Consider the following 22,503-nt stretch of genomic DNA (forward strand, 5'->3'; position numbering starts at 1 on the left):
CCAAAATCCGCCCCCGCTTCGCCCCCCAACGCCGCGGCCCCAGCACGGCTCTTTCCCAGCGCCCCTTGCGACACCGGATTTATTTGCATAGACCCGCCCATTAAAAGTATAAATAACCTAATAAGGTATTTGACCACGCCCATTCATACATTGGCCCCGCCCCCGGTGTCACGCCCCTTCGCGCATTCGCGGTCCTGCAGCGCCACCTGCCGGCGGCTCCGCGGCAGCGCACGGGACCCCGCCCTGACCCCCCAAACGGGGACCCCCGTCTCCGGGACCCCGCCCTGACCCCCCAAACGGGGACCCCCGTCTCCGGGACCCCGCCCTGACCCCCCAAACGGGGACCCCCGTCTCCGGGACCCCGCCCTGACCCCCCAAACCGGGACCCCCCGGTGCCCGAGACCCCCCAAAACTCCGCCCCTACGAACCCCCTTCCCTTCTGGGGACTCCCCATTGTAGCGCCCCCCCCTCAATCACAGGGGGTCCCCTCCCCCTGGGGACCCGCAAAGCGGAGCCGGCCGGGGGTGGGGGGGGTTTCAGGGCACGGAGCGCCCCCCAAAACCCAGCCCAGCCCCCTCCTGGGTATCCCCATGCCCGGGGGGTTCCGTGTCCCCTCGGTGTCCCCTCGGAACCGAGAACAAAGAGGAGGAGGAGGAGAATTGGGGGGGGGCGCGAAGGCCCCGCGGGTGACACGGGGACAAAGGCGGGGACAAAAGGGCTGGCGGGGGAGACAGCGGCCCCACAGCGCCCCAAAACAACCCAGAACGCCCCAAAACACATCAAACCACCTCACAGCGCCCCAAAACACCCCACAGCACCCCAAAACACCCATTGGGACCCCCCCAGCCCCATTAGGAACCCCCCAGCCCCATTGAGAACTCCTAGCCCCATTGGGACCCCCCAGCCCCATTGAGAACTCCCAGCCCCGTCTGGGGGCGGTGCCACAGCAGAGCCGGGCCAATCAGCGGCCGGGAGGCCTGAATTGCGGCTGGGCTATCGCGACACCAGCCAATCAGCTGTCGGAGGGGGCGTGGCCATCGTGTGACGTCACTGGGCGCGGCAGCCCCGCCCCGAAGCCGCTGCGGAGCCCCCGCCCAGTTTGTCCCAGTTTATCCCAGTCCGGCCCAGTTTGTCCCAGTTTATCCCAGTCCGGCCCAGTTTTGGGGGGTTTAGGGGGGTCTGGGGTGATCGCGGGGTCCCGGTGCCACCGCGCCCGGGGACCGCCAGCGGCGGCGACAGCGCCCACGCACCGCCCGCTCTGCTGGGAAATGGGACCCCCGGGGCACCCAAAGGAGCGGGGCCGGTGGCCCCGAGCCCCGCTCCGGGTCTGGCCCCCACCCCCCTGTCCCCATCCTTGTCCCTGTCCCCCGTCCCATCCCTGTCCCTGTCCCTTTCCCTGCCCCCATCCCCGTCCCTGTCCCATCCCTGTCCCCGCCCCAAGCCCACTCGATGTGACAACAAATTTGGGTTTATTCGGCGACACCGCAGCACCCCCGGGTGGGCAGGGGGGGCTGGGATGGGCGCGGCACCCTGGGGACCCCCCGTGACATCAGGGGCCACAGGCACAGGCTGGTGTCCCCTGGGGGTCCCAGGCTGATGTCCCCAGTGTCACACTCTGATGTTCCCAGGTGTTAAATTGATGTCCCAAAGTGTCACAGTGTCACTCTGATGTCCCCAGGTGTCACAGGCCGATGTCCCCCGGTGTCACAGGTGTCTGATGTCCCCAGGTGTCCCAGTGTCACACGTTGACGCCCATCAGGTTCACCGGGCGCCCCCCGTAGCGCTTGGAGATGTCGGCCTCGATCTGCAACGGCACCGGGGGTCTCAGGGGGGCTCGGGGGGCTCTTGGGGGGCTCGGAAGGCTCAGGGGGGCTTGGGAGGGCTCAGGGGGGCTCTTGGGGGGCCTGAAAGGGCTCAGGGGGATCAGGGGGTCTCGGGGGCTCTTGGGGGGCTCTTAGGGGGCTCAGGGGGAGCTTGGGGGGGCTTGGAGGGCTTAGGGGGGCTCAGGGGTTTTCGGGAGTCTCGGGGGGCTCTCGGGGGTCCCTCACCAGGCGCTGCAGCTCCCGGCTGCTCTCCTGCAGCCGCTGCAGCCGCGGCTCCAGGGCCGCCTGCTCGGCCAGGGCCTGGCGGCGCCGCTGGCCCAGCGCCGCTCGCTTGGCCTGCAGCAGCTCGGCCTGCAGCAGCTGCCGCCGCAGCAGCGCAGCCACCCGCTCCACGTACCTGCGACACGGGACAGGGGTCACCGCGGGGAGGGGACACGGGACACAGGACAGCACGGGGAGAGGGACACGGGACACGGGACAGCATGGGGAGGGGACAATGGGAACACGGGAGAGGGGACAGCGGTCACTGTGGGGAAGGGACCCGGGACCCGGGACAGCACAGGGAGAGGGACACGGGACAGGGGACAGCGGGGTCACCGCAGAGAGGGGACACAGGACAGGGGACACGGGACACGGGACAGCATGGGGAGAGGGACACGGGACAGGGGACAGCGGGGTCACCGCAGAGAGGGGACACAGGACAGGGGACACGGGACACGGGACAGCACGGGGAGAGGGACACGGGACAGGGGACACGGGACACGGGACAGCACGGGGAGAGGGACACGGGACAGCGGGGTCACTGCAGAGAGGGGACAATGGGGACACAGGACAGGGGTCACTGTGGGGAGGGGACCCGGGACCCGGGACAGCACGGGGAGAGGGACACGGGACAGGGGACAGCGGGTTCACTATGGGGAGGGGACAATGGGGACAGCACCGGGGTCACCATGGGGCGGGGGACACGGGACACGGGAAAGGCCTCACTGCGGGGCAGGGGACATGGGACAGAAGTCACTGCAGGGCAGGGAACAGCAGGGACACGGGACAGCATGGGTCACCGCGGGGAGGGGGACAATGGGGATACAGGACAGCGGGGACAGCACGCGGCTGTTTGGGGCAGTTTAAGGCTGTTTTGGGGCACTTTAGGGCCGTTTAGGGCCATTTCGGGGCTGTTTAAGGCCATTTTGGGGCTGTTTTGGGGCAGTTTGGGTCCGTTTGGGGCAGTTTAGGACTGTTTTGGGGCAGTTTTGGGGCTGTTTCGGGGCAGTTTGGGGCAGTTTAGGGCCGTTTTGGGGCAGTTTAGGGCCGTTTTGGGGCAGTCTGTCCCTTCGGGGCAGTCCCGGCACCTGGGCGAGGCGAGGATCATGCAGAGGTGCTGCACGCTGCGGGAGCAGAGCTGGCGCAGCAGGTCCTGCGCGGTGGCCAGCTGCGCCCGCAGCCGCCCGCGGCTCTGGCCCTGCAGCGCGGCCGGGGCCAGCTGCAGCTGGCTCATGGCCACCACGTCGGCCTCGGCCTCCAGCTCCTGCAGCCGCTGCGCCAGGAACAGCTCCAGCTGCAGACAGGGGACAGGGGACAGGGCACGGGCGGCGTCAGGGCACGGCGGGGCCACCAGCAACACCACTGCCAGGCCACCAGCAGGGCCACCAACAAGGCCACTGTCAGGGCCAGCACTGGGGCCACAGCAGGGCCACCACCATGGCCACCAGCAGGGCCATCACCAATACCACTGCCAGGGCCACTGCCAGGGCCACCAGCAGGGCCAGCTCCAGGGCCACCACCAGGGCCACCAACAGGGCCAAAGCCAGTGTCACCACCAGGGACACCAGTGGGGTCACCACCATGGCTACTGTCAGAGCCACCATCAGGACCATCACCAATACCACTGCCAGGGCCACCTCCAGAGCCACCACCAAGGCCACTGCCAGGGCCACCAACAGGGCACAGCAGGGCCACGGTCAGGGTCACCATCAGGGCCACTGCTGGGACCACTGCCAGGGCCACCATCAGAACCATCACCAATACCACTGCCAGAGCTGCCTCCAGGCTCACTGTCAGGGCCACAGCAGAGCCACCTGCAGGGCCACCACCAGGGCCACCAACAGGGCCACCAACAGGGCCACCATCAGGGCCACCACCAGGGCCATGGTCAGGGTCACCATCAGGGCCACCAACAGGGTCACTGCTAGGGCCACCAACAGGGCCACCACCAATACCACTGCTGGGGCCACCACCAGGGCTACCACCAGGGCCACCCCAGGGTCACCTCCAGGGACACCCCAGGGTCACCGCTGTCCCTGGCGCCCACCTCCATCAGCTCGTCGATGAACTGGTTCCGTGTCTCGGGGTTCTCCAGCAGGGTCAGCGCGTCCGAGCCGCGGGCAACGTCCTCGGGGGCTGCGGCGGGGTGGGACCCCAAACTCAGCTCAGCTTCACCCCAGGGAGCCCCAAACCCCTGCCCAGCACCCAAAATCCCTGCCCAGCACCCAAAATCCCTGCCCAGCACCCAAAATCCCTGCCCAGCACCCCAAATCCCTGCCCAGCACCCCAAACCCCTGCCCAGCACCCAAATCCCTGCCCAGCACCCAAAAATCCCTGCCCAGCACCCAAACCCCTGCCCAGCACCCCAAATCCCTGCCCAGCACCCAAAAATCCCTGCCCAGCACCCAAATCCCTGCCCAGCACCCCAAACCCCTGCCCAGCACCCCAAACCCCTTCCCAGCACCCAAATCCCTGCCCAGAACCCAAAATTCCCTACCCAGCACCCAAATCTTTCCCTGTCCCACCCCAAACCCCCTGGGGTGTCCATGGGCACTGGGCACGGGGGATTTGGGGGGATTTGGGACCCCCCAGCCCTGCTCACCCTCAGTTCCAGCCTCCAGCACGGTGATCGTCCCCTCCTGTCCCTCTCCGTCACCCCAGTCGATGCCATCGTCCCCCTGGGGAGCAAAGGGTGACAAAGGGTGACATCAGGGGGACTCTGGGGGGGTCTGGGGACACAGGGACACCCAGCCCTGGGGGTGTCACCCACCTGGGGGCTGGGCTCTGCTGTGATTGTCCCCTTCTCGCCATCGCCCCAGTCGATGCCGTCGTCCCCCTGGAGAATGAAAAGTGACAAAGTGTGACACTGAGTGACAAAGGGTGAGACAGGGGGGCTTTGGGGACACAGGGACACTCGGCTCTGAGGGTGTCACCCACCTGGGGGCTGGGCTCTGCTGTGATCGTCCCTTCCTGTCCCTCTCTGTCACCCCAGTCGATGCCATCGTCCCCCTGGGGAATGAAAGGTGACAAAGGGTGACACAGGGGGGGTTTGGGGACACAGGGAAATCACCCCCATCAATGCCACCATCCCCTGAGGAATGGAAGGTGACAAAGGCTGACACAGGCAGCATTTGGGGACACAGGGGCGTCACCCACCTGGGGCCCGGCCTGCTCCGCGGTGTCGCCGCCGGTGTCGCCGCCGGTGTCCCCGCCCCGGGGCGGCTCGGCGGGGAAATCCCCCCAGTCGATCTGCGGGAACGGCCCCGGACCGGTGCTGAGGCTCGGCCCGGCCCGGCCCCGCCCGGCAGAGCCACCCGGGGTCCCCCCGTGTCCCCCGGGGCATCTACCGTGTCCCCCCCTCCGTGTTCCCCGTGTCCCCGGGGCACCTCCAGTGTCCCCCGGGGCACCCTCCCTGTCCTCTGTGTCCCCCGTGGCACTTCCCCGTGTCCCCCTCCCTGTCCCCCCTGTCCCCCAAATCGTGTCCCCCGTGCCCCCCAGGGCACCCCCCGTGTCCCCCCTGTCCCCCGTGTTCTCCCCCGTGTCCCCCACCGTGTCCCCCGTGGCAACCCCCATGTCCCCGTGTCCCCCCGTGTCCCCCACCGTGTCCCCCGTGTCCCCCTGTGTCCCCCCGTGTCCCCCACCGTGTCCCCCGTGTCCCCCAGGGCACACCCCGTGTCCCCCCTGTCCCCCGTGTTCTCCCCCGTGTCCCCCACCGTGTCCCCCGTGGCAACCCCCATGTCCCCGTGTCCCCCCGTGTCCCCCACCGTGTCCCCCGTGTCCCCCCGTGTCCCCCGGGGCACCCACCGTGTCCCCCGTGTCCCCCGCGTCCTCCCGCGGCGGCTCCGGCTCCGGTGCCGGCTCGGGCCGCTCCAGGCGCCGCGGCTCCCGCCCGGTTCGCCAGCGGAACACCGAGGAGTTCCCGTGGGACGCAACGTGCCGGAGCAGCGGCAGCGCCTCGGCCCCGGGGCTGCGGGGACAGGGGACAGAGAGGGGACAGAGAGGGGACAGGGGACAGAGAGGGGACAGGGGGACAGAGAGGGGACAGAGAGGGGACAGGGGGACAGAGAGAGGACAGGGGGACAGAGAGGGGACAGAGAGGGGACAGGGGGACAGAGGGGGGACAGAGAGGGGACAGAGAGGGGACAGAGGGACAGCAGAGGGGACATGGGGACAGAGAGGGGACAGGGGGGACAGAGAGGGGACAGGGGGACAGAGAGGGGACATGGGGACAGCAGATGGGACATGGGGACAGCAGCGGGGACATGGGGACAGAGAGGGGACAGAGAGGGGACAGGGGGACAGAGAGGGGACAGGGGACAGGAGAGGGGACGGGGGGACAGAGAGGGGACATGGGGACAGAGAGGGGACAGGGGACATGGGGACAGAGGGGACAGAGAGGGGACACGGGGACAGAGAGGGGACAGGGGGACAGAGGGGGGACAGGGGGACATTGGTCATGGGGACACCGGGGCTGGGGACACCGCAGCACCCGCAGCGCCAGGGGTTGGGAGGGACTGGGAGCTGTTCTGGGGCTGTTTTAGGGTGGCTGAGGGAAGTCTGGGGACTGGTTTTGGGGGTAGGGTCTGTACTGAGGGGTGCCAGGGCTGGTTTTGGGGGTAGGGTCTGTTTTGGGGGGTGTAATGGCTGTTTTGGGGTGTTAGGGCTGTTTTGGGGCTGATTTTGGGGTGCCAGGGCTGTTTTGGGGCCATTTTGGGGCACCAGGGCTGTTTTGGGGCTGTTCTGGGGCCGTTTTGGGACTGATTTTGGGGTGTCAGGGCTGTTTCAGGGCTGTTTTGGGGTACCAGGGCCGTTTTGGGGTGTCGGGGCCGTCCCACCTGTCACACACGAAGGCCACGCAGGCCTGGTACAGCTCGATGGCGTCCCCGAGGGCGCTGGCACCGTCCCCGACGCGGGACAGCAGCGACGGCAGCGCCTGAGCCTGCGCCAGCAGCTCCCGGCGCACGTCCTCGCCCTGGGGACACCGCGGGGACACGAGGGGACACTGAGGGGACACCCTGGGGACACCCTGGGGACACCACAGGGACACCCTGGGACACTTGGGGACACTGTAGGGACACGAGGGGACACTGAGGGGACACTGAGGGGACACCCTAGGGACACCACAGGGACACCCTGGGACACTGCGGGGACACCTGTTTCAGGCTCTGTTCAGGGGTTATTTTGGGGCCCATCTGGGGCTATTCCCGGCCTGCTCTGGGCTCATTCCCGGCCCGGTCTGGGCTCATTCCCGGCCTGTTCTGGGCTCATTCCCAGCCCGTTCTGGGCTCATTCCCGGCCTGTTTTGGGCTCATTCCCGGCCTGCTCTGGGCTCATTCCCAGCCTGCTCTGGGCTCATTCCCGGCCTGTTTTGGGCTCATTCCCGGCCTGTTTTGGGCTCATTCCCGGCCTGTTCTGGGCTCATTCCCAGCCCGTTCTGGGCTCATTCCCAGCCTGTTTTGGGCTCATTCCCGGCCTGTTTTGGGCTCATTCCCAGCCCGTTCTGGGCTCATTCCCGGCCCGTTCTGGGCTCATTCCCGGCCTGTTCTGGGCTCATTCCCGGCCTGTTCTGGGCTCATTCCCAGCCTGTTCTGGGCTCATTCCCGGCCTACTCTGGGCTCATTCCCAGCCTGTTTTGGGCTCATTCCCAGCCCGTTCTGGGCTCATTCCCAGCCTGTTCTGGGCTCATTCCCGGCCCGTTTTGGGCTCATTCCCGGCCCGTTCTGGGCTCATTCCCGGCCTGTTTTGGGCTCATTCCCAGCCTGTTTTGGGCTCATTCCCGGCCTGTTCTGGGCTCATTCCCGGCCTGTTTTGGGCTCATTCCCGGCCTGCTCTGGGCTCATTCCCAGCCCGTTCTGGGCTCATTCCCAGCCTGTTTTGGGCTCATTCCCGGCCTGTTTTGGGCTCATTCCCAGCCCGTTCTGGGCTCATTCCCAGCCTGCTCTGGGCTCATTCCCGGCCCGGTCTGGTCTCATTCCCGGGCTGTTTTGGGCTCATTCCCAGCCTGTTTTGGGCTCATTCCCAGCCTGTTTTGGGCTCATTCCCGGCCCGTTCTGGGCTCATTCCCGGCCCGTTCTGGGCTCATTCCCAGCCCATTCTGGGCTCATTCCCGGCCCGTTCTGGGCTCATTCCCGGCCTGTTTTGGGCTCATTCCCGGCCCGTTCTGGGCTCATTCCCGGCCTGTTTTGGGCTCATTCCCAGCCTGTTTTGGGCTCATTCCCAGCCTGCTCTGGGCTCATTCCCAGCCCATTCTGGGCTCATTCCCGGCCCGTTCTGGGCTCATTCCCGGCCCGGTCTGGTCTCATTCCCGGCCCGTTCTGGGCTCATTCCCGGCCTGTTTTGGGCTCATTCCCGGCCTGTTCTGGGCTCATTCCCGGTCTGTTCTGGGCTCATTCCCAGCCCGTTCTGGGCTCATTCCCGCTCTCCCCAGCCCGTCCCGCTGCCCCGGCGCTGCGCGGGCACTCACGGCGATGCCGTACTGGCGGCAGGAGCCGAGGAAGCGCTCGCGGAGCTCGCCCGCCCGCAGCTGGCACTCGTCCTCGCGCCGCGCCAGCTCCTGCTGCGCCTGCTGCCAGCGGCCCCGCTGCCGCCGCAGCGCCGGCGCCTCGTAGCTGACGCTGCGCCCCAGCAGGCTGCAGAGCTCGGCTGGGGGGACGGCGGGGTCACCCCGAGGGGCTCGGGGCGTCCCCGACACCCCGGGGGGCTCGTCCCGCGGGATCGAGTACACCCTGAGCTTTAAATCCCGTCCTGACCCGGTCTGGGGCTGAATTCACCTTAAATCCCATCCCGGTTTGGGGCTGAATTCACCTTAAATCCTGTCCCAGTTTGGGGCTGAATTCACCTTAAATCCCATCCCGGTTTGGGGCTGAATTCACCTCAAATCCCATCCTGGTTTGGGGCTGAATTCAGCTTAAATCCTGTCCCAGTTTGGGGCTGAATTCAGCTTAAATCCTGTCCCAGTTTGGGGCTGAATTCACCTTAAATCCTGACCCAGTTTGGGTGCCGGATTCCCCTGTTCCATCTTTTCCCATCCCAGTTTGGGGATTAAATTTCACCCACCCGGGGGGTTCTTTGGGACACCTCAGGGAATTCCCATTCCCATTCCCATTATTCCCATTATCCCCATTATCCTAAATATTCCAATTCCCATTATTCCCCTTCCCTTTATTACCATATTCCCATAATTCCCACTCCCACTATTCCCATATTCCCATAATTCCCAATATTCCCATTATTCCCGATATTCCCGTTATTCCCGTGATTCCCCCCTCACCCAGGTAGGCGTTGTCCTTCTCATAGAGGGACACGATCTCCTGCCAGTCCTGGGGACAAACACCAGGGTCAGCAGCAGCAGCAGAAGGAGGAGGAGAAGGAGGAGGAAGAGGAAGAAAAGGAGGATGGAGCTGGAAGAGGAGGAAGAAGAGGAAGAGGACAAGGAAGAAGAGGATGTGGAGGAAAAGGAGGAAGAAGAGGAAGAGGAGGACGAGGAAGACAAGGGAGAAGAAGATGAGGAGGGTAAGGAGGACAAGGAGGAACAGGAGGATGGGGAGTGTGAAGAGAAAGACGAGGATGAGGAGAAAGAGGAAGAAAAGGAGGATGGAGGTGGAAGAGGAGGAGGAGGAGGAAGAGGAGGGCGCCCCCACCTTCATCCTCTGGGACGAGTAGCGGCCGAAGAGGTTCTTGGTGGAGGCCTCGGTGCCCTTGAGGATCTCCACGATGCGCAGGCAGTGGAAGTAGTGCAGGTCTGGGGGGGCAGTGGGGTCAGGGGCCTGGGGGGCTTGGGGGGACCCTCAGGAGGTTTTAGAGAATCTCCAATGGGTTTTGAGGGATCCCCGGGAGGTTTTAGGGGATCCCCAGGAGGTTTTGGGGGGTTCTTGAGGTGCCACCACCACCCCAAATCCTGGCTCTTGGGTGGGGGGTGGGGTGGGGGGTGGGAAGAACCATCCCCAAATCCCAAACCCCAGACCCGAAAATACCCCAGACCCAAGCCCCCAAACCCCAAATCTCCAAATATGAAATCCCCAATTTCCAAATCCCAGTTCCCAACCCCCAATCTCCAAACCCCGACCCCAAACCCCAAACACCCCAAACCCCAAATCCTAAATACCCCAAACCCCAAATACCCCAAGCCCCAGACCCCAAATAGCCCTAACCCCAAATACCCTAAACTCCAGACCCCAGACCCCAAATACCTCAGACCCCAAATACCCCAAACCCCAAATACCCCAAACCCCAAATCTCCAAATATGAAATCCCCAATTCCCAAATCCCAGTTCCCAACCTCCAATCTCCAAACCCCAACTCCAAATTCCCCAAATCCCCCAGACCCCAAACCCCCGGCCCCGCAGGCACTGACAGGAGCCCTGGAGCAGCGCTCGGATCTCGGGGTGCTCGGGCATGTCCTGCAGCGCCGCGCGGATCCGCTCCCGCACCTGCGCCACCTGCGCGGGCCAGCGGCGCCCGCAGTGCCGCCGGTCCTGCAGCCAGTCTGTCACCGTGGGGACAGCACCGTGTCACCACAGGGACAGGTCTGTGTCACCATAGGGCCAGCGGCGCCCGCAGTGCCGCCGGTCCTGCAGCCAGTCTGTCACCGTGGGGACAGCCGGGTATGGGGACAGCACCATGTCACCGTGGGGACAGCACCGTGTCACCGTGAGGACAGCACCGTGTCACCGTGGGGACAGCCGGGTATGGGGACAGCACCATGTCACTGTAGGGGCAGCCGGGTACAGGGACAGCACTGTGCCACCACAGGGACAGGTCTGTGTCACCACAGGCACAGCCAGGTACAGGGACAGCGGGGTTTGGGACAGCCCAGGATAGAGACAGGCCCATGACACCGCAGGGACAGCCCAGGTTTGGGGACAGCAGGGTTTGGGACAGCCCAGGTTTGGGGACAGCACCGGGCATGGGGACACCCCTGGGCTAAGGGGACAGTGCCATCACCGCAGGGACACCCCCGGGTTTGGGGACATGGGGGACAAACACCGGGAGGAATTCCCGAGTGTTCTCCCAACCTCTGGGATGGATCCCAGCTCTGCCCCCAGGGCAGGAGGAAAAACGCGGGAACTGGGCCGGGATCATCGGGATGAATTCCCGGTCCCTGCCCGGTTCGGAGGGAAGCGGAGCCGGGAGAGGCCGGCGCCGGGATTCCTTCCCGGGGCCGGGATTCCTTCCCGTACCCATCAGCTTGCTGGTCTGGATGTCGATGGGAACGTTCCGGTAGTCCTGGGGAGCGACCTGCGGGGGACACGGCAGGAACGGGGCTGCGGGAACCGGCACCGGCACCGGGAGCGGCACCGGGAGCGGCACCGGAGCGGGGCGGGGGTCGGGACCCTCCGCTCCAGCGGCGGGCCCGGCTGGCCCCGCTGCCCTGGACCTGGACCCGCTCCCGGCCCCTTCCCCGGTACCGGTCCCGGTCCCGTTCCCGGTACCGGTCCCGATCCCTTCCCCGGCCCTTTCCCCGCTCCCTTCCTCGGTGCCGCTCCGTTCCCCGGCCCTTTCCCCGCTCCCGCTCCCGGCCCTTTCCCCGCTCCCTTCCCCGCTCCCGGTCCCTTCCCCGGCCCTTTCCCCGCTCCCGGTCCCGGTGCCGCTCCCTTCCCCGGTCCCGGTCCCGCTCCTTTCCCCGCTCCGGGTCCCGGTCCCGGTCCCGGTCCCGGTCCCCGTCCCGGTCCCGCTCCTTTCCCCGCTCCGCTCCCGGTCCCGGTCCTTTCCCCGGTCCCGCTCCCTTCCCCGGTCCCGGTCCCGCTCCCTTCCCCGCTCCCGGTCCCGCTCCTTTCCCCGCTCCGCTCCGCACCTCCATCTTTCCCGTCACCGCCCCTCCACTTCCGCCCTCCCCGCTCCAGCCAATCGGCGGCCTCAGCTCCCGCGCCTCAGCCAATCAAAGCGCGCCCCGCCCCAAGGTCCCGCTCCCGCCAATCACAAGGCTTCAGCTCGGAAGCAGCGCCACGTCCCTGTGTTTCGATTGGCTGGAGGGGAAAGGGGCGGGGATGGATCGGACCAATCGGAGAGGGCGGTGGGAGTTCGGGGGGCCCGGACCCGGTCCCGGCTCCAAACCTGGAACCAGTCCTGATCCCGGGCCCGGAGCAAATCCCGGGCCTGCTCCTGATCCCGGTCCCGGTCCTGATCCCGGGCCCGGAGCAAATCCTGATCCCGGGCCCGGAGCAAATCCCGGGCCCGGTCCTGATCCCGGGCCCGGAGCAAATCCTGATCCCGGTCCTGATCCCGGGCCCGGAGCAAATCCCGGGCCCGCTCCTGATCCCGGGCCCGGAACAAATCCCGGGCCCGATCCCGATCCCGGGCCCGGAGCAAATCCCGGGCCCGGTCCTGATCCCGGGCCCGGAGCAAATCCCGGGCCCGGTCCTGATCCCGGTCCCGGTCCTGATCCCGGGCCCGGAGCAAATCCCAGGCCCGATCCCGATCCCGGTCCTGATCCTGATACCGATAGCGGTCCCGGTCCCTTCCCTGATCCCAATCCCGATCCCGGTCCAGATCCCGGTCCCGATCCTGGTCCCGGCCATAATCCCAGTCCCAATCCCAATTCCACCCTTAATTCCAGTCCCGGTTCCAAACCTGGCACCAATCCCGGTCCCAGTCCCAAGGTGCCCCAGTACCGAGCCGGGATCCCCGGGATCCCTCCCAGCCATCCCTCAGGGATCCCCGCGAGCCTCCTGAGCAGATCCCAAACCCTGCAGGATCCCCGAGCAGATCCCAATCCCTGCGGGATCCCCGTGGGGACACGGTGCCGGTGACCCGGTGGGGACAGCGCGAGCTGCTCCCAGCGGGGGCCGCGGTTCCCCCGCTCCCGGTGCCCGACCCTCGTCGTGCCACCTCGGGATCTGCTCGTGCCACCGAGCTGCCGCCACCGGGCCTCGAGGCCACCGTGCCCCGAGCGCTGCCACGGCCGGCCCGCGGCGGTGACGGCCACCCAGAGCCACCCGGGGCCACCTGGGGCCACCCAGGGTCACCCAGAGCCACCCGGGGCCACCCAGAGCCACCCGGGGCCACCTAGAGCCACCCAGGGTCACCCAGAGCCACCCAGGGTCACCCAGGGTCACCCAGAGCCACCCGGGGCCACCTAGAGCCACCCAGGGTCACCCAGAGCCACCCAGGGTCACCCAGAGCCACCGGGGCCATTCAGGGTCACTCAGAGCCACCTGGGGCCACCCAAAGCCACCCGGGGCCACTCAGAGCCACCTGTGGCCAGCCAGGGCCACCCGGGGCCAGCCAGGGCCACCCTCCCGGGGCTGGCACCGCTCCCTGTCATGAATATTCAGCCGTGCCTGGCCCGGCCCCGCTGTTTGCTCCGGCGGGAGGGGTTTGGGAGCGGGTTCACCTTGACGGGAACACCGGGACAGCGGCAGGTGAGTGGCACCTGCCCACGCTGCCCCCCCGGGACACCCCGGGAAATCCCCGGGATACCTCCGGGACAGTCCGGGACAGCCCCGGGACCCCGTCGCGGCAGGAGCAGGTACCGGGGTGCGGTATCCGTGCCGGGGATGGTTTGTGGGACCCCCGGGGACGCTCTGGGGACACGGCCAGGGATGGTCCCACCTGGCTGCGGCACGGGCAAGGGGCGCCGGGGACACCGGGGCCAGCGGCGGGGTGGCGGCCGCAGTCCCCGTGCCCTTGTCCCCACGTCGCAGCGGGAAACGGGGGTTTTGTCCCCAAAGCGATGCCCCGGGCGACACCGGGGAGGGATCGCTGGTGGCCGAGCGCCACGGGGACACGGGTGGGGACAGGGACGGGACACCGGGCTGTGCTGCACCCCGGCACCGGGAATCCCCTCCGTGCCCCGGGCTCGGGAGCCGCCTTCCCTCGGTTCCTGCCCCGGAGCCACGCTCGGCTCCGGAGCCGTCCCGGAGCCTTCCCCGGCCCCTGCCGCGCTCCCGCCCGGCCCCGGCGGGGACGGGGAGCGCCGAGCCCGGTGTGGGGCAGGCGGGGACCCCCCGGCAGCGCCGCCGGCACCTCCCGGTGCCACCTGCCCAGTTCCTGTTCCTGGTTGCTCGCCGCGCTCCCTCCCCGCCACACGTGGCTGATAAGGGCAGCTCCCGGCACTGCCGGCGGCCTTTCCCGGCTTTCCTCCGCAATTCCCGAGCCGCGGAACGCCCATCCCGTCCCGGTGCTCCCGGGGGATCCCGCCGCGAGCATCCCGCGGGAAGGAAGCGCCGCGCCCCCGATGCAGCTGCGGGAGCGCAGCCCCGGGGAGGGCGGCGGGAGCTGCGGGAGGGAGCGCGACCCCCGAATCCCGTTGCAGGATGGGCGACGGGCACGGCTGGTGGAAGCTGACGTTCCTGCGGAAGCGGCAGGCAGCGCCCGCCGTGCTCTACGAGAGCCCCGAGGGGCCGGCGGCGCCGGGCGGGGACGGCGCGGAGGGGCCGGGCCCCGAGGGGACCCCCGGCTTCGCCGCCCGCCTGGAGAAGATCGTGGACAAGAGCACCAAGGGCAAGCACGTCAAGGTCTCGCACTCCGGGCGCTTCAAGGAGAAGAAGAAAGTCAGGGCGACGCTGGCCGAGCATCCCAACCTGTGCGGGGCCGGCGAGCGCGACGAGAAGTGAGCCGGGAGGATTGTCGCCCGCCGGGGCCGCCGGAGCGGAGAGAACTCGGGCTGGAATTTACCTGTGGATAGATTATCCCTGACCTGCGGGACTGGCCCCGGGGCACGGCGGGGCCGGCGCTCCCCGTCCCTCCCGCTGCCCAGCGCCGACTGGTTCGTACTGGGATGAGGACAGTCCCCCCGTGGCCGCCCTGGCTCTGCCCCAGTCCCATTCCCGATCCCGTTCCCAATCCCATCCCAATCCCCTCCTCCCGTCGCTTTTTGGGGCCGAGCCCCGCTCGTGCCCCAGTCCCGAGGGGCTGCAGAGCCCCGGGAGGGGATGCGACCCTTCCCCGTCCCGAGGGACCGTGCGGGACCGATCCCCGCGCGGGGACCGCGGAGCGCTCCCAGGAGGAGCCGCAATTCCCGGGAATCGCTCCCCGCTGCTGGAAGCGGGGATCCCGCCCCGCCGGGCTGGGAGCGCTCGCGCCTGCTGCTAATTAACTGCGGTTAATAAACCCAGCCTGGGGGCGGAGGCAGCTCCGGGAGAGCTCCGCTGGGTCCGGCCTGGAGGGGTGGGAAGGCTCCGGATCGCCGCGGGACACGGGTGGGAGCGGGGCGGGGCGGGGAATCCCTGCCCCGGTGAAGGACGAGGAAGCAGAGGCGGATCCGGGAGAGCTCCGGGATTCCGGAACCCGGCACGGAAGGGTGGGAAGGCTCTGGATCCCTCCGGGATCCCTCTGGGAGCCATCCCGGGGAATCCCTAACCCCGAGGGAAAAAGGGACACGCGGGAGGTGGAAGCTGAGGCGGCTCCCGGGATTTTCTGCGGATCCTGGGATTCCTCCTGGCAGGTCTGGATCCCTCTGGGAGCCATCCTGAGGAATCCTTGACCCCGCAGAGGCGGCTCCAGGGATTTCCTGCGGATCCCGGGATCCCTGCTGGCAGGTCTGGCTCCCTCTGGAGCCCCGCTGGGAGCGCGGCCATCCCGGGGAATCCCGGACCCGCTGGAAAAGGGGACACGCGGGGCCGGCCGCAGCCCGGGGAGCCCTCCCAGATCCCGGAGCCCGCGGAGAAAGGGACGAGCCAGGATCCCGGGATCCGCGATGCCGGGATCCGTGATCCCGGGATCCGCGATGCCGGGATCCAGCTCCGCAGGGCGCGGCTGTTCCTGAGCTCCAGCCCCGCCCCGAGCCCAGCCCCGGTTTCCCGGCACGGGGCCGGTGCCAGCTCCTCCCGGGCCGGTGCCAGCTGCCCCCCGGGCCGGTGCCAGCTGCCCCCGGTCCCGCCCTGGGCTCTGTTTGCTCGTCCCTTGTCGCTCCGGGATCCCGGATCGTGTCCCGGCGGATCCGGGAGGAGAGCGGAGCCCCTCGCTCCTTTCACCCCTGGAATTTGGGACAATTCTGTGCCCCTTCCTGCCACGTCGCCCTGTCCCCTCCTGTCCTTGCCACGGGACGGGTCCAGAGCCACTCCGGGGTTGTGACAGTGGCACAAAGGGGGTGACAGCCCCGTGGCCACCGTCCCTGCATGCCAGGGCTGCCCTGGCACCGCCCAGGACAGGGTGCCCTTGGCACGATCCCGCTCCGGGACAGCACACTCGGGACCGGGGCGCGTTTTTGGGGTTGGTTTCAGCCAGGGCCGGGTCCAGGCCCGGGATTCGCGGCAGCTCCGAGCTCCGGCTGTCCCGGGAGAGCCCGGCCCCGCCTGGGTAAACATTAACCCGGAATTAACCCAAAGGCTGCACAGAAATCCCGGTTTATTTTTTCCCAGGCAGCTGGAGGAGGGGACGGGTGAGGGCTGGGGGCTCGCGGCCCTGGGACAGGCCACGACAACGGCAACACGATTTAAGTTAATTAAACAACAGCGGTAACGAACTGGGAATGGAGCACATTCCACAATTCCAGCTAAAACAGGGAGGGAGAGGTGGCAGCGGCTGGACAGGGACAGGGATGGCGACAGGCATAGGGACAGGGGGGTCACTGGGGTCACAGCCGGACCTGCACGATCATTAACACGATTAATTAACCACCAGAAGCGGCTGCATACGGATTTGGGGACACAGCGAGGTGAGGGCAGCTCTGGACCCACTCCTCAGCACAAAGCGAGGGACAGGGACAGCGACAGGGATGGGGACAGGGGGGTCACTGGGGTCACAGCCAGACCCTGCACGATCATTAACACGATTAATTAACCACCAGAAGCGGCTGCAGGCAGATTTGGGGACACAGCGAGGTGAGAGCAGCTCTGGACCCACTCCTCAGCACAAAGCGAGGGACAGGGACAGCGACAGGGATGGGGACAGGGGGGTCACTGGGGTCACAGCCAGACCCTGCACGATCATTAACACGATTAATTAACCACCAGAAGCAGCTGCAGGCAGATTTGGGGACACACCGAGGTGAGGGCAGCTCCAAAGCCATTCCCCAGCGTACAGCGAGGGACAGGGCGGGGCGGCCGCGACCCTCGGGGACGTTCCGGGGCCGCTCGGGGACATTGTGGGGCCGCCGCCACCCTCGGGGACATTCCCTCGGGGATATTCCCCAAGAAGTTCTGGGGCAGTCGCGACACTCGGGGACATTGCGGGGCCGCTCGGTGCCGGTCCGGTGCCGGTCCGGGGCCGCTCGGTGCCAGTCCGGTGCCGGTCCGGGGCCGCTCGGTGCCAGTCCGGGGCCGGTCCGGGGCCACTCGGTCTCAGGGCGAGAGGCGCTCGTAGACCCAGTCGCCGTGGCCGCGGTGGGTCATGGCCCCGAGCGGCGCCGTGCGGTCCCGCAGCCGCCGGAACACGATCCGGTCGTGCAGCCGGTTCGATTGGCCCTGCCAGAACTCCACCACCTCCGGCTCCACCAGGTACGCGCCCCTGCCGGGGACACCGGACCGGGGGGGCTCTGGGGGGATCTGGGGGGCTTCATGGGGGCTCTGGGTGGATCTGAGGGGGTTCAGGGGGGATCTGGGGGGATCTGAGGGGATTCAGAGGGCTCTGAGGGGATCTAAGGGGACTCAGGGGGGCTCTGAGGGTGCTCTGAAGGGGTCTGGGGGTCTTAGGGGGGCTCAGGGAGGTTCTAGGGGGGTTCTGGGCTGATTTGGGGGTTCAGCTCCCCGTGCTCACCAGTAGTCTGGCCTGGGCACCGGCTTGTCCCTGTAGAGCTCCTCCAGCTCCGCATTCTTCTTGCGCAGGTACTGAAAGGGAACGGGGCCGTGAGGGGTCACAGAGGGAATGAACAGGGACCCCAGAGCTGATCCTAAAGGGAACAGGGATCCCAAAGGGAACGGGGCTGTGAGGGGATCCCAAAGGGAACAGGGATCCCAGAGGGAATGAATGGGGATGCCAAAGGGAACGGGGCCGTGAGGGGACCCCAAACACAACGGGGCTGTGAGGGGATCCCAGAGCTGATCCCAAAGGGAACAGGGAGGCCGATCCTGGTGGATCCCGGCTGATCCCAATGCCAATCCCGATCCCAAGGCCAATCCCGACCCCGGCCCCGATCCCGACCCCGGCCCACCTCGCGGTCGGGGATGACGGAGCTCTGCCTGCTGACCACGGCCCCGATCTGGCTGTCCCTGGGCCGGGACTGGAAATAGCGATCGGATTCCTCCTCCGGCAGCCGCCGCACCGAGCCCTCCACCCGCACCTGTGGGGCAGGAACGGCCCTGAACCCACACCCTGAACCCACAGCTGTGGGGCAGGAACGGCCCTGAACCTGCTCCTGTGGGGCAGGAACAGCCCCGAGCCCTCCACCCGCACCTGTGGGGCAGGAACGGCCCTGAACCCACACCCTGAACCCACACCTGTGGGGCAGGAATGGCCCGGAGCCCACACCTTGAACCCACACCCTGAACCCACAGATGTGGGGCAGGATCAGCCCTGAACCCACACCCTGAACCCGCTCCTGTGGGGCAGGAACAGCCCTGAACCCACACCCTGAACCCTGACCCCGCTCCTGTGCGGCAGGACGGGGCCTGACCCCACACCTGGGCCAGCACAGGTCCAAAGGGGCTCCTTAGCACAAAACCACCCAATTCCCCAACTTTTCCACCCAAAAACCACAGGGATCATGTCCCTGCTGGGGTCCACCATCCTCCAGGACCTGGCTAGCGATGTTAAAGGCACTCCCGAGTTCAAAACCACCCAATTTCCTGACTTTTCCCCCCAAAAACCGCAACCACCCCCATGCTGTCTCACTCCAGCACCCACCCAGGGGTGACCCCAGCCCCAAATCCCCCTTGAGGGTGACCCCAGCCCCAAATCCTCCCATTGAGGGGGTGACCCCAGCCCCAAATCCCCCCGGGTGTGACCCCAGCCCCAAATCCCCCTTGAGGGTGACCCCAGCCCCAAATCCCCCCGGGGGTGACCCCAAACCCCAGGGCAGCACCCCGGGACCCCCTCACCTGCCGGCAGAGCGGCTCCCAGTAGAAGACGAGGGAGGCGAAGGGATTGGAGTCCTGGTGGGAAGAGGATCCCGGAATTCCAGATTTATCCCAAAATTTCCCTCCCCCAGCCCTTGGCAGTTCCAGGAATTCCAAATTTATTGGGATTTATCAGGATTTCTGGGGATTTATCGGGGTTTATCAGGGTTTACTGGGATTTCAGGGGTTCCCCAGCCCTCACCAGCTCCAGGATTTATTGGGGTTTATCAGGATTTTGGGGGGTTTATCAGGATTTTGGGGGGTTTATCAGGATTTTGGGGGGTTTATCAGGATTTCGGGTGCTTTTGGGGGTTTTTGGCTCCCCAGGCCTCACCAGCTCCAGGATTTATCAGGATTTATTGGGGTTTATCAGGATTTTGGGGGGTTTATCAGGATTTTGGGGTGCTTTCAGGGTTTTTGGCTCCCCAGGCCTCACCAGCTCGCGGCCCTTCCTGCTCTCGTAGTTGGTGAAGAAGCGCAGCCCGTCCGGGCCCAGCCCCTTCAGCAGCACCATGCGGGCCGAGGGCCGCCCATCCCTGCGGGGACACGCGTGTCACCAGTGTCACCTGTGTGTCACCTCAGTGTCACCTGTATGTCACCTGTGTCACCCCCTGGGTGTCACCTGTGTCATCTCAGTGTCATCTGAGTGTCACCCATGTCACCCCCTGTGTGTTCGTCACCCCCTGTGTGTTACCTGTGTCACCTCCTGTGTGTCACCCCCAGTGTCACCCATGTCACCTGAGTGTCACCTGAGTGTCACCCATGTCACCTCCTGTGTGTCACTCCCATGTCACCTGTGTCACTCCCCGGTGTCTCCCGTCTCACCCCCGGTGTCCCCTGCGGTGTCCCCAGTCTGTCCCTGGTGTCCCCCCAGCGGTGTCCCCGGTGTCCCCCCCATGTCCCCGCGGTGTCCCGGTGTCCCCGCGGTGGCACCTGCCGCAGGTGGCCAGGCACACGGCGTTGGGCTCGGCGATGTCCGGGCACTGCAGCGCCTCCTGCAGCCACGCCCGGAGCTGCCCCAGCGGCTCCAGCGACACCAGGTGGCACTCCTCGAACGCCTGGGGACAGGACAGGGACAGGGGACAGGTCAGGGGACAGGGGACAGGTTAGGGGACAGGGGACAGCGGGTGGCACTCCTCGAACGCCTGGGGACAGGACAGGGACAGGGGACAGGTCAGGGGACAGGGGGCAGGGGACAGGTCAGGGGACAGGGGACAGCGGGTGGCACTCCTTGAACGCCTGGGGACAGGTCAGGGGACAGGTCAGGGGACAGGGGACACTGGGTGGCACTCCTCGAACGCCTGGGGACAGGACAGGGACAGGGGACAGGTCAGGGGACAGGGGACAGGTCAGGGGGCAGGGGACAGGTCAGGGGACAGGGGACACTGGGTGGCACTCCTCGAACGCCTGGGGACAGGTCAGGGGACAGGGGACAGGTCAGGGGGCAGGGGACAGGTCAGGGGACAGGGGACACTGGGTGGCACTCCTCGAACGCCTGGGGACAGGTCAGGGGACAGGGGACAGGTCAGGGGGCAGGGGACAGGTCAGGGGACAAGGGACACTGGGTGGCACTCCTCGAACGCCTGGGGACAGGTCAGGGGACAGGGGACAGGTCAGGGGGCAGGGGACAGGTCAGGGGACAAGGGACACTGGGTGGCACTCCTCGAACGCCTGGGGACAGGTCAGGGGACAGGGGACAGGTCAGGGGGCAGGGGACAGGTCAGGGGACAGGGGACACTGGGTGGCACTCCTCGAACGCCTGGGGACAGGTCAGGGGACAGGGGACAGCGGGTGGCACTCCTCGAACGCCTGGGGACAGGTCAGGGGACAGGGGACAGGTCAGGGGGCAGGGGACAGGTCAGGGGACAGGGGACACTGGGTGGCACTCCTCGAACGCCTGGGGACAGGGGACAGGTCAGGGGTCAGGGGGACACGGGGACAGGGGACACTGGGTGGCACTCCTCGGACGCCTGGGGACACGAAGGGACATGGGGACTGGTCAGGGGACAGCGGGTGACACTCCTCGAACGCCTGGGGACACCGGGAAACGGTCACGGGACACCGGGGTGGGACCGGGAGAACACCTCCCTGTCCTCCCGTTGTCCCCTCCCTGTCCCCGCTGTCCCCCCCGTGTCCCCCCGTGTCCCCCCGTGTCCCCCGTGTCCCGGTACCACCTCGCTGTCCCCCCGTGTCCCCCGTGTCCCGGTACCACCTCGCTGTCCCCCCGTGTCCCCCGTGTCCCGGTACCACCTCGCTGTCCCCCCGGTACCGCTTCCGCAGCTGCTCCAGCTCCATTGCGGCCCCGCACCGCGCCGGGGGCGTGGCCGAGAACGGACACGCCCCCTCCTCCAACACAGCCAATAGGGAGCGGCACAGAGCGCGCGCCTCCGGAGGAGCTGGCGGCCCATTGGAGGAGGAGGAAAGGGGCGGGGACAAGAGACCCGGAAGTAGTGGCGGAGTACGGAGAGGCGCGCGGGGCTCTTAAAGGGGCCGCGACCCCGGGAGGGGACAGGGGACACCGGGACACGGGGACACCGGGACAGCGACACTGGGACGGTGGGAACGGGACCCTTGGGCATGGCTGGGGGGGATTGTGATGAGAGACAGGGGCTGGGAGAGGTGGGGATGGGGATTTGGGGACAGGGATTTGGGGACATTTGGGGACAAGGGGATTTGGGGACAGGGGGATTTGGGGACAGGGATTTGGGGACAGGGGTACAGGGATTTGGGGACAGGGACATCTGGGGACGAACCGCCACTCCTGACCCAGCAGCTCACAGGTGGGGTAGGGAGCAAATTTCCTGCAAAAATTCCTCAATTTTCAATCAATTTCTTGAAATTCCATCAATTCCTCAATTTTCTATCAATTCCTCCAATTTTCCATCAATTCATCCAAATTCCCCCATTCCCAATTTTCTCACCACATCCACGAAATTCCCAGGGAATAAGAAAAAGAGGGAACACGAGCCTGGAATGGCCTCTGGTGACTGAATTTATTTAGCAAGGAAAAGCTCCCGGCTGCCTCCGGGTACAGCTCAGAAAACTGGGAACAGATCCGTCACATAATCCAGGGAAAACGCCCTCAACTAAAAAATAAAGTGGATTTTGTTTAATTTAAAAGCTCCAAAGCAATATAATCTATGATACAATGTACACTGTACACGGAGGGGACGCACACGTGGGGGAAAAGGGGGGAAAAAAGGGAAAAAAGGGGGGAAAAGGAAAAAAAAGGGGGGAAATAAAAGGGGAAAAAAGAAAAAAGGGGGGAAAAAAGGAAAAAATAAGAGGAAATGGGGGAAAAGAAAAAGGGGAAAAGAGAAAAAGGGGAAAAGAGAAAGGGGGAAAAATGAAAAAAGGGAAACAGAAAAAAGGGGGGAAATAGAAAAAAAAGGGGGAAAAGGAAAAAAGGGGAAAGAAAAATAAAGGGGGAAAAAGGGGGAAAAGGGGGGAAAAAAGAAAAAAAAAGGGAAAAACAAGGGTGGAAA

General features: G+C 66.3%; 3 protein-coding genes across 5 annotated transcripts; 1 reads left to right on the plus strand and 2 right to left on the minus strand.

Moving 5' to 3' along the window:
* Positions 1 to 1,450: 1,450 nt before the first annotated feature.
* Positions 1,451 to 11,918, minus strand: CDK5RAP3 (CDK5 regulatory subunit associated protein 3). 3 transcript variants are annotated; one of them, XM_077788340.2, is made up of 16 exons: positions 11,878 to 11,918; positions 11,264 to 11,321; positions 10,438 to 10,569; positions 9,725 to 9,825; positions 9,355 to 9,403; positions 8,548 to 8,726; positions 6,920 to 7,056; positions 5,889 to 6,051; positions 5,241 to 5,333; positions 5,022 to 5,093; positions 4,855 to 4,920; positions 4,687 to 4,762; positions 4,132 to 4,220; positions 3,173 to 3,378; positions 2,049 to 2,220; positions 1,451 to 1,804 (listed from the first exon to the last, which is right to left on the minus strand). In XM_077788340.2, exons 1-16 carry the CDS (start codon positions 11,881 to 11,883, stop codon positions 1,739 to 1,741), a joined length of 1,665 nt encoding a protein of 554 aa, XP_077644466.2. In that variant the 5' UTR covers positions 11,884 to 11,918; the 3' UTR covers positions 1,451 to 1,738. The 3 variants fall into 3 exon arrangements, with proteins under 3 accessions (XP_077644466.2, XP_085417886.1, XP_085417887.1); XM_085561760.1 differs by lacking the exons at positions 4,855 to 4,920; positions 5,022 to 5,093; XM_085561761.1 differs by lacking the exons at positions 3,173 to 3,378; positions 4,855 to 4,920; positions 5,022 to 5,093.
* Positions 11,919 to 13,739: 1,821 nt separating this feature from the next.
* Positions 13,740 to 15,468, plus strand: PRR15L (proline rich 15 like). The gene has a single exon (XM_085561762.1). It carries the CDS (start codon positions 14,339 to 14,341, stop codon positions 14,636 to 14,638), a length of 300 nt encoding a protein of 99 aa, XP_085417888.1. The 5' UTR covers positions 13,740 to 14,338; the 3' UTR covers positions 14,639 to 15,468.
* An 885-nt stretch (positions 15,469 to 16,353) lies between these two features.
* Positions 16,354 to 21,392, minus strand: PNPO (pyridoxamine 5'-phosphate oxidase). The gene is made up of 7 exons (XM_077788433.2): positions 21,269 to 21,392; positions 19,952 to 20,076; positions 19,455 to 19,554; positions 19,001 to 19,054; positions 18,115 to 18,243; positions 17,721 to 17,791; positions 16,354 to 17,471 (listed from the first exon to the last, which is right to left on the minus strand). The coding sequence occupies exons 1-7, from the start codon at positions 21,311 to 21,313 to the stop codon at positions 17,306 to 17,308; spliced, it is 690 nt and encodes a 229-aa protein (XP_077644559.2). The 5' UTR covers positions 21,314 to 21,392; the 3' UTR covers positions 16,354 to 17,305.
* Between the last annotated feature and the right edge of the window lie 1,111 nt (positions 21,393 to 22,503).

The sequence above is a fragment of the Lonchura striata genome, chromosome 27, assembly GCF_050655825.1.
Source record: "Lonchura striata isolate lonStrDom1 chromosome 27, ASM5065582v1, whole genome shotgun sequence".
Taxonomy (NCBI): Eukaryota; Metazoa; Chordata; class Aves; order Passeriformes; family Estrildidae; genus Lonchura; species Lonchura striata.